This window comes from Trachurus japonicus, chromosome 4, assembly GCF_045865225.1.
Source record: "Trachurus japonicus isolate A0001 chromosome 4, Traja_1.0".
Classification (NCBI taxonomy): domain Eukaryota; kingdom Metazoa; phylum Chordata; class Actinopteri; order Carangiformes; family Carangidae; genus Trachurus; species Trachurus japonicus.
In genome coordinates, this window is record NC_140910.1 from 32,284,752 (window position 1) to 32,295,665 (window position 10,914).

General features: G+C 40.0%; 1 protein-coding gene across 1 annotated transcript; it reads right to left on the bottom strand.

The window, feature by feature from the left end:
- Positions 1-70: 70 nt before the first annotated feature.
- Positions 71-9,727, bottom strand: trmt13 (tRNA methyltransferase 13). Its single transcript, XM_085775244.1, has 11 exons — positions 9,605-9,727; positions 8,474-8,526; positions 8,203-8,269; positions 7,867-7,926; positions 7,720-7,789; positions 7,516-7,622; positions 5,403-5,591; positions 5,234-5,306; positions 3,945-4,019; positions 2,718-3,138; positions 71-396 (listed from the first exon to the last, which is right to left on the bottom strand). Exons 1-11 carry the CDS (start codon positions 9,713-9,715, stop codon positions 204-206), a joined length of 1,419 nt encoding a protein of 472 aa, XP_085631370.1. The 5' UTR covers positions 9,716-9,727; the 3' UTR covers positions 71-203.
- Positions 9,728-10,914: the final 1,187 nt, after the last annotated feature.

Genomic DNA, 10,914 nt, shown 5'->3' on the forward strand with positions numbered 1-10,914 from the left:
GACCGCTTCACCTGCTGCTTCCTGTTGTTGTTGTTGTTGTTGTTGAGACTGGACGACACCGAACAACAAAGAACTGAAAACGCTTTATTAGAAACTTTACAAAGACTGGACAGATTTCAGTTTGATGATGATGATTCTCACACAATAAAATAATAAAAAAACTTTTTACAAACACAAACTGTTTCTGAGTCTCAGTCTGGTTCTCAGGAGGAGGAGGAGGAGGAGGAGGAGGAAGGCAGCGCCGTCAGCAACATGTTCTCCAGAGTCGTCTGAGCGTCGACGTATCGACTCAGTTTTCCGTCGAATCCTTTCGTCCGCAGGAAGTCGACTCGGCCGCTGTCGATGAGAAGTTTACAGAGACGACCGACCTGCTCGCGCTCACCGGCCGACAGAAACCTGCAGACACACACAGAGAGAGTCTGGTCAGGACCTGGTCAGATACCTCCATACTTACACTAACTATTCTGAGTGTGTAAGTGCAGCAGGGAAAATAAGCATTGAGCCTGTCGATAGACTTGGAGGTTGAGTGCATTACTTTTTCTTTTTTTTTAAACAACTGTACCTGCTAATTCCAGGTGTCTCTACATCTCTCTGTCAGTCTCCTCGGCTCTTGGACGACTCCTCTTAGTTTTCTTTTGACTCTGTCAGAAATCTTGTGAGGACCTGGTATTGTCCAGTTTATGGTGAAATGTTCATTTCTTTTTTTTAAAGGTACATTGTGTAAGTTCTTCTGTTATCTATTCACGAAAATCGATTATTTTTACCTGAATGCTGCATTCAGGTGCAGTCGGGCAGATGGCCGTCGGTAACAAACCAGATGTCATTTTAGTCACAGAAGTCCAGAGAAAGACGGTAAAACGTGGGTCAGGTAAACAATACCACATCGCCATGACAACATATTGTCACGTGTATTGTTTTGCCTCGTGCTGACGGACCACTTGTTTACATAGAGGCTTGTTTATGCCGTTACATGCAGCGGCTGTTGTCCGTCTGCCTTAAGCACGATTTCACGTGAATGCAGCATGAAAAATATGACTGAGTTGCTTGCGATCTACAACCGCACCACTAGATGGGAGTAATTCTTACACAATGTAACGTTAAGCATGTGTTTATTAGTTTTTGTTTGCAAGTTACAGCAAATCAAACAAGACTTTCTTACATGCAAGAAACAGAGCAAACCTTTTCTCCCTATTCTCCCTCCCTTCCCCTCTTCCCCTCGCTAAATAAGTAAAATATTAAAACTATAAAAATAAGAAATGTTCTTTTCTGTTCTGGATTAACAGCGCTAACGGATAAAACGGTGCATTCAGGCCCGTCTGTAACCGATGCATCAGGATGTTCTGCAGCATCAGTTTCTGAAGGTCTGGAGAAGCTCTTTGCTTTTACACTGCAAAAACTCAAAATCTTTCCAAGAATATTTGTCGTATTTCTTGTCAAAATGTCTCATTTCTAGTCAAAACTAATCTCTTTCCACTTAAAATAAGACTCATCACCTAAAAATGAACTTGTTTTTAGATCATTTTCACTTGTTTCAAACTAATTTTCACTTGAAATAAGTAGAAAAATCTGCCAGTGAAAGCAAGTTTTTTTGTGCTTGTAATGAGAAATAAAAACTTGCTCCACTATCAGATTTTTCTACTTATTTCAAGTGAAAATCTGCTTGAAAGAAGTAAAAAGTGTCTAAAAACAAGCTGCTTTTAATGTGATGAGTCTGATTTTAAGTAGAATTAGATTAGTTTTGACTAGAAGTTTGGACTAAAGCAGCTGATATTACTTTGTACTGATGAGGATTACTCACAGGATAACTTTCTAAACACTGACAGACTCCAGCTGCTTTCTTGTCTTTCCAAACCTTTTTGTTCCTCCATGTGTTCAATACTTATTCCCTGTGTCATTTCACTTTATTACACATTACTTAATTGATGGACATAAATGTTTGGATTTCTTTGTATATGTGCATTAGTTGGGTTGTTGCCGACATCTGGTGAAAATTTCATGTCAGTAGCTCCATTAGAAATATATTTACTGAGGAAAATGTTGACGCGTCCAAGACTTATTTTCCCTGGTCTGGTTTTCAGGACCACAACCACCTGAATGGGCTCTTTGCACAGCTCCACTACTTCCTGAACTTAATGCTGCTCCTTTGTTTCCTGTCTTACATTATTGGACAAATTGATTAAAGGGACAACGAGGAGTTTTGGCAAAGCGAAGTGTTTTCACACTACATTTATGAGCCTCCGCACCGTGAAATTCTTTGACCGGCGCAAGACAGACTCATGTTTTCATTCATCAAGAATTAAAGTCAGAGGTTGGAAGACGATCACATACCGTCGTAGTTCCCACCATAAACGGAGATTCAGCGGCGTTATTCTCATGACTCACCACGAAACCGAAAGTAAAGAAACGCTGGTCGGCTCGACCAGCGTTTCCACCACCACTAATAATAACAAAATAACCATAGAGACAAAACCATAGATTTATCTAAAATGGACCATTAACAAGTGGTAACGTAGATTCATCCACATTAATATGAGACTTTTTTATAACCAAATAGAAACTCCTCGTTGTCCCTTTAATCCAGGTGTGTCTGACCATTGTGACCACTCAGACACACCTGGATTAATCAGTTTGTCCAATAATGTGAGACAGGAAACAAAGGAGCAGCATTAAGTTCAGGAAGTAGTGGAGCTGTGCAGAGAGACAATCTCGTGACTTACCCGTTCACATCTGCATCCGCCTCCTCTGCTGCTTCATGCTCGTCGTCTTCATCCTCCGCTCTCTGATTGGTCGACTCCCTGGGCAGCAGCTGGTGGTGGTGTTGGTCCTGATTGGTCGGTCTGAGTCTGAGTCCGCACGTGGCCCAGCTGGACATCCGGCAGAAGGCGGAGAACTCTGCGGCGCCGAGCCCTCGCTGCAGGAAGAACCGCTGACCCACGTAGTGACGCCACTCACAGCGGTGGTGGCAGCACAGCGCCACGGTCAGACCCAGCACCGGACCGGGACCGGGACCAGGCCGGACTGGTTCTGAGTCCGCGGGGGGAGAACCAGAGTCTGGGCCGGAGGGTCTGAGGCGTTTTGGTGCCGGTTCAGACTCCTCGCCGAGTCCCGGTGTTTCCAACAGACAGCGAAGAGCCAGATCTGAGGACAGAGACCAGAGATCATGATCAAGTCAAAGTCAAAATCTTTATTTGCAATTTGTGCATATTACACACATAGGAATTTTTGTACGGTTGTTCCAGGTCAAAACAAAAAAAAAAACACACAAGGACATATAAGACACAACGAAAAACACTTTAAAAAGTAGGGGTGGGAGAAAAAATCGATTCACATAAATATCGCAATATCTTTTTTGATGATTTTTAAATAATTTTTTTTTTTTAAACACTTTGAAAATGTTTTTAAATATTGTGCAATGTGCATTTGTTAGCCTTTTTTACATACAGAGAGTCCAGGTTTTGAAAAGGGTTTAAGTTCACTTTATAATGGAGTATGTTCATTTATAGGCTCCTACAGTATTTGTGTGCAGATGTAACGGATGTGCACTCACTCCACCCATAAAAGACGTGCTAACCAACCCGCCAAGTGGTTGTCAACCTCTTGGCGAAGGGCAGGCCGTGAGAAACACAACGCAGAGGGCCAGATATGACATCGGCTACACAGATAAATGTTAAAAATGCTGAAGACTAAAAATCGAGAGAATCTGCAATATCGTAGAATCACAATTTAAATCGAATCGCCATCCAAAAAATCGTAGAAGAATCGAATCTGGAGAAAAGCATATCGTCCCAGCCCTATTAAAAAGGCTCAAGCCTGGGATTAAGAAAAAGGACGAGGACATAACATTTCTAAAAAAAAAAGGCCAGGGATCTATATCTGTAAATAAATAAATAAAATCAGCTGTTCAGCAGCAGGTTAATCGAAGCCGGCAGCCAATCAGAGCTCACCTGTCGCCGCTCCACACAGGTGTTTCCCGACTCCGACCAACGGGAGCTTCTTCTGTCTGAGCAGAGGGACTTTACCTGAAACAGCAAAAGAGATCAGAGGATTCAGACCAGGAGCGTCACATCAACACCAAGTCATTTTTGACCTTGAAATAATATTTCTAAACTCATTGAATTCTTGTGGAGTTGTAGTAAAAAAGCAACTGGACTTTTTCTCTTGTTTGAAGACGTTTCACCCGTCATCCAAGAGGCGTCTTCACTTCTGAGACTAATGCAAGAAACCCAGGTATTTAAACCCAGAGTTTCCCACTCTGGGTTTAAATACCTTACAGGGGACAGTCACTTCTCGATTATCGAAAAACTACTGCGCCTTATCTCTCCACAGTGATTTTATGAGGATAAATGAATGAATGCAGAAAGCTTTCATGTCATATTAAATAGTAATTACATAACAACACATAACTATGTGCTAATTATCAAGGATCCACAACAACAAGTACAGTGAACTTGTTCAATATCTCCCCTTGCAGTCCTGAGTTAGTGGGGTCAGTCTCATTTCAGCACAACACCGGCATATGGCAACATGTTCACGTGGGCGACTGAGCTTCTCTGGGAACGAGGAAGACAGTTGCTCTTCTCCACCAGAACCACTAAACTACATAGTGTTACTTTAAAGCACCAGGGTCCAGAGATGGACAGAGTACTCGACCCCAGTACTTGTATTTGTAAGAGTAGAAATACTACTGGTCAAAATTTACTCCGTTACAAGTAAAAGTAGCTCAGTCGACATGTTACTCAAGTAAGAGTAAAAAAGTACTTGCTTTTAAAGGTACTTAAGTATCCAAAAGTACATGCTTTTAAATTTACTTTAAGTAAAAGTAAGAGGAAGAGTACATTTCTTATTCTCTACATCAATGTATTACTATAATTGTTTCTAAATGAATGTAAGGAGCTTTTAACTCTTGTTAGTGAGAATGAACTCTTTGCTGCTCAGCTGCACTGATGTGCTGCTTTTAGGGGTTAGGGTTTCCTTCTCTGACAAACACAGCTTGTGTCCAATAGGATTTTAGAAAAAGACCTGAAAGTAACCAGTACTTTTCAGCCTTCCTAGAAATTAACTTGAGTAAAAGTAAAAATATTTGTCTTGGAAATGTATTCAAGTAAGAGTAATAAGTACCAAAGAAATCTAATACTCAAGTAAAGTACAAATCCTCTGGATATGTACTTAAGTAAATTTACTCCGTTACTGTCCACCACTGCCGGGGTCTGTGACTGCGAACGAGGTCTCTTACTCAGATCCAGATGCTGGATGTCGACCTGCAGCCTCTCAAACTGAACTCCTTCGTCCTGATGTTTCCCGTCCACCTGCAGCAGACCAGAGACCAGCAGGTCGGAGTTACTGAGTCAGGGAATGTGTGAATGTGTGAATGTGGAGTTTGTAGCGGTGAGCTTCCTGGGTACCTTGAAGCGGGTGCTGCAGCGCTCCACCAGCAGCAGCTGCAGCTCCTCTCCGCTGGTCTTCAGCTGCTCGTCGGTCTTCAGAGCTTCGTGGATCCAGTGAGACAGTTTCCCTCGACCGGCTCCGAACTCCAGGAAGCAGCGGTGCCGGGCCAGCAGCCCGAGCTCCGCCAGGTGGCCCAGGATCGACGACTGGAGGCACGGGACATCATGGTTACACAAGAACAACTCGAGCTCCGCCTCCTCAAGGGAAACAATGGCCGACTACAGGTGTGTGTCACTGAAGACCAAGGTTATTATAGTTTAAAGGGGACTTATTATGCTCATTTCTGCTTCTTGACATGGTACCTTGATGTCTAAAAGTAATGTTAGTAACAGGCTTTGGTCAGAAAAAACAAAAGATTGAGCACAGCTGGGTTCTCTACACACCAGTTTCACAGCCCTGCTCTAAACGGTCGGTTTAGAGTCTTCGTAGTTGTCAAAACTGACGTTTAAGGGGTGAGGAAGCACTCTGGATACGCAAATACACATACTAAAGCAATGAAAAAGTGAGTTTTGCATAATATGTCCCCTTTAACATTTTCATTAGTTTTTATTTTTCATTTAGTTTTTCTAGTCTGTTTTTTATTTCAGTTTAGTTCTAGTTTCGTTTAGTGATGAATCAGTTTTTGTGATGAATTAGTTTTTATTTTAGAGGAATTGACTAGTTTTTATTTAGTCTTAGTTGTAGTTTTTCAGGTTTTAGGAGAAAGCCTCTGTCAGACCTCTGAAGATGAACTTTTTCCATTTTAGTTGCATCCCATAATGTCAAATTTAGTTTACCTTAGTTTATCATTATTCACTGTAGTTTTTATTTAGTTCTCGATTTTGGAAAAATTGTCATTTTTAATTTTTATTTCAGTTTACTAAATTATTTTTTCACTGCTAGTTTTAGTTTTAAGTTAAAGGGACAACGAGGAGTTTTGTAAAAGCAAAGTGTTTTCACACTACATTTATGAGCCTCCGCACCGTGAAATTCTTTGACCGGCGCAAGACAGACTCATGTTTTCATTCATCAAGAATTAAAGTCAGAGGTTGGAAGATGATCACATACCGTCGTAGTTCCCACCATAAACGGAGATTCGGCGGCGTTATTCTCATGACTCGCCATGAAACCGAAAGTAAAGAAACGCTGGTCGGCTCGCCCAGCATTTCCACCACCACTAATAATAACAAAATAACCATAGAGACAAAACCATATATTTATCTAAAATGGACCATTAACAAGTGGTAACGTAGATTCATCCACATTAACGTGAGACTTTTTTATAACCAAATAGAAACTCCTCGTTGTCCCTTTAACATTTTCATTAGTTTTTATTTTTCATTAGTTTTTCTAGTCTGTTTTTCCACTTTAGTTCTAGTTTAGTTTAGTGATGAATCAGTTTATTTTAGAGGAATTGACAAGTTTTTATTTAGTCTTAGTTGTAGTTTTTCAGGTTTTAGGAGAAAGCCTCTGTCAGACCTCTGAAGATGAACTTTTTCCCTTTTAGTTGCATCCCATAATGTCAACTTTAGTTTATCATTGTTCATTGTAGTTTTTATTTAGTTCTCGTTTTCGGGAAAATTGTATAACCTTTAGGCTATTTAACCAGGTTTGTCCCGACTCCCATTAAACGGATAGTTCACTCAAAATTGAAATTTCACTCATTATCTCCTCCCCCTCATGTGGACTAAGGGCTGGGAGAAGTTTCAGAGTCCTCCGTGGCTTCTCTGAGTTACAGGGGGTCTCGGCGTAGCAGTGCATGTCCATATGACGGTTGCAAATGGATACCAACTGTCTTCGTAACAAAAAGACACACCAAAAAACATCCAAAAGAAAAGTGGTATCCATTTGCAACCGTTATATGGACATGCACTGCTACGCCGAGACCCCCTGTAACTCAGAGAAGCCACGGAGGACTCTGAAACTTCTCCCAGCCCTTAGTCCACATGAGGGGGAGGAGATAATGAGTGAAATATGAATTTTGGGTGAACTATCCTTTTAAGTATAATAATAACCCTGATGCAGACTCACCTGAGCAGGATTTTTAAAACGATGAGCGGTGTGTTCAGGTGTTATTGTAGCCTACTGTACCTGCTGTTTCAGGTGCTTGTGAGCAGACTCTCCGTTCTTTGGGTCGCTGAGTTGTTCCTGGAGGACTGGATGGGACAGAACTCTGTCCTCCACGTCGCGCTGCAGACCTGTCACAACAGAAACAACAGAAAACGCCACGCTTATAGATTCTTAGTTGTCAGACTACCCACAGACTGCTCAGTAGTTGGCCTGTGTGACGCTCACCTCTGGCCGCCGTCTTCAGTTTGTCCAGCAGAGACTCCAGCTCCGACCTGCTGCGCTCACACAGACTCACCTGCGACAGGAGAGAAGAGTCGGCGTTAGAAGTGCAGCTGTTGTTCAGAGAGTTAACAGCAGCAGATCAGACGTTACCTGCTGCAGAGCGTCGTCTCCATCGGCTGGTCCAGCGTTTATGTTCTCCACATAGTAAACCTGAAGAACACACCACAGTCAGAATACAGCTGATAGATAGATAGATAGATAGATAGATAGATAGATAGATAGATAGATAGATAGATAGATAGATAGATAGATAGATAGATAGATAGATAGATAGATAGATAGATAGATAGATAGATAGATATTAAGACTACAGTTAACCAGACTACAGTCAATCAGACTATACTTAGACTTTAGTTAGTGAGACTACAGTTATACTACAGCAATACTACAGTTATACATCGACATGAAGTATGAACAGTGTCTCACAGGTTTCTCTTTCGCTCTGGAGTTACATTTCTTCAGGTGTTTGTCCAGTTTGTCTTCACTCACAGTGCTGAAAACACACACACACACACACACACACACACAATCACCAATCACAGCATCACCAGTCAATAACGCACAAACTGTCCAAATCAAATGGTTTCTGAGTCAATGAAAACCGACTTTATTTTATTTATTTATTTTTTTACTTATATTTATATTTATTAACAGACCAATAATCTGATTGATAACTGATAATTGAACAATAACTGACTGTTTGGGGTCCAGGGGACAAACGATCCGTCTGCTGCTGCTGAGTCCCTCCTCCTGGAAACAGCAACCAAGAGAAGAGGTGAGCTCTAGGAATTATCTTTGGATATTTGTCTTATTTCATTCATTCATTCATTCATTTCTTTATTTCAGACCCAAGGGGATATCGCCATAAAAGCACAATAAAATAATAAAAAGACAGTCTTAATATGAGGAGTGACGAAGTTTAATGTGTGTTCAATCACTCAACTGCTATTATATGTTATAGCAACAATAATATGTTTCACATGTAAAGCTTATTATCAGTAACTAAGCTGTTTGAGTGTTATTTAAGCATTAATAAAACAATTCAATGATATGCAACATAAACAGTGTATTTGTGCACATTCGTAACTAGGGCTGCAACTAACGATTATTTTCATTATCAATTAATCTGTTGATTATTTAAACGATTAATCGATTAGTTGTTTGGTCAATAAAATGTTAAAAAATGTTGAAAAAACATCAACCAGTGTTTCTCAAACCACCAGACGACGTCCTCAAATGTCTTGTTTTGTCCACAAACCAAAGAGAGACTCAGTTTATTGTCATAAAGGAACAAAGAAACCAGAAATATTCACATTGAAGAAGCTGAAATGAGAAAATTTGAACTTTTTTCTTTAAAACAGACTCAAAACCGATTATTAGATTATCAGAATAGTTGGCGATTAATTTAATAATCGATTATTGTGCGATTAATCGATTAAGTGTTGCAGCTCTATCCGTAACTCATTGACCTGAGGATAACAGCCATATAAGATCAATATTATTATTATTGATGTGGCACCATATATAGACTGTATATGTGGCACAGTCATTCTTGCTTCCTGTCAGTCTGACAGCGCCACCTGCTGGCTGATGACGGAGCTGAAACACCTTTTACCTTTGTTTAACTAATTAAATAGCCTATTAGTTTTTTCTGAACTTCAAATCTGATTAAGAATAAATTAGAAACTGCCTTTAAATCGGAGGATCAAAGTCTGAGCGAACCAGAACCAGAACCTGAACCCTTTGCAGCTGTTTTCATCTGTTCACTTTCTGTTGTTGTCATCACTTTGTCTGTGTCTTTGAAGGCAGCACGGGTCCGTGAACTCACCATGGTCGCATGTTCTCCGCAGAACTTCTTTCCTTTCCCCACGACCATCTTACAGAACCGCTTCTTTTTCTCCACGAAGAACGCACACCGACCGGGCAAGGGGGCCGCCATGTTGGAAGACCGTGATGCGTTCAGGAGCTGAGTGAACTGTGGGAAAATACCAAGGGGCCACGATTAATTTAATATTCATGTCAAATGTGTTGTTGTTTCAGGTTTCAATTTCAATACTCGATTGCCAACATGTGAACATTTTTGATTGGAATTTGTTTTGTTTTTTTTACATAAAAACATTCACCCAATACAATACATGATAAATAGCCTATATAAAGAAGAATTAATAAAAATCCAGAATGTAAGGGGAAATGATACCAAGGCACATGTGCTGTGGGTTGGCAGCAACATCATTTAACTGTGCAACTGCATATCAAAGTAAAGTGCACAATAAAAATTTGTAAGAATGGATAAATCAATATATAATATGGCACATTAAAACAATACTCTGAGGTGATATTTCTGAGGTGTTGAGGAGGTTATTTGTGGAAAACGAACCAGACCTTTTTTCCGCCCATAAATTCAGAGTATGAACATCAGACTAGTTTCAACTGAGACTGAAAAAGCGGAAAAGAAAAGAGGCTGATGCTTATTTTTTATCATTCAGTGCAAGAGGGGACTGCACTACTTACTACGTCATTTATATTAGCTCCTATGAGGATTTCAGTCAAAGGTGCTTTGATATGCTTTTGATATGCTCCACACTTTATATTCTCCAATAAGTAGGCAGGCTACCTTTGCAAATTGCACATTACACCTGCCTTGTACTAAGCACTAATAACCTTTTTGCTATTGTAGTGAATGTGGTTTAAAGTTGGGTATGTATTGGATGTTTTGTATGCATTGTTTTATTGTATAGTTGTGCTTTATGTCGTTTGGACAACAGATGGAAATGAGCTTTTGCTATTTGCTTTTCGTTTCCTGGAAATGATTAATGCAAACACCCTCTGTCCTTCAATAAATAAAATTAAAAAAGTACAACATTTGGTTGGTTCTCTGTACCCTGAAAATGGTGATAATTATAATGGAGGGCCGTTTTACTTTTTTTCTATCATTTTTTTCCCTTTTTCTTCACCTTTATTGTGTTTCTGTTGTTTGTGGTTGATGTTGTTGCTTTTTTCCCCTTATTTTTTGTCCTTCTTTATGGTTTGGTTTTACTGTTAATCGTGTTTATTTGTTTGCAATTGTGGATTTGTAGCAATGATTTTGTGAAAATATATATATATATATATTGAAAAAAAAACTTGTTTATATTATTT

Coding starts and splice junctions, on each gene's coding strand:
- trmt13 (XM_085775244.1), bottom strand. CDS start 9,715: ATGGCGGCCCCCTTGCCCGGTCGGTGTGCGTTCTTCGTGGAGAAAAAG. Junction 8,527..9,604: donor GCGGAGAACATGCGACCATG/GTGAGTTCACGG, acceptor TGCTGTTTCCAG/GAGGAGGGACTCAGCAGCAG. Junction 3,139..3,944: donor CCTGTGTGGAGCGGCGACAG/GTGAGCTCTGAT, acceptor CTCTGTCCTCAG/ATCTGGCTCTTCGCTGTCTG.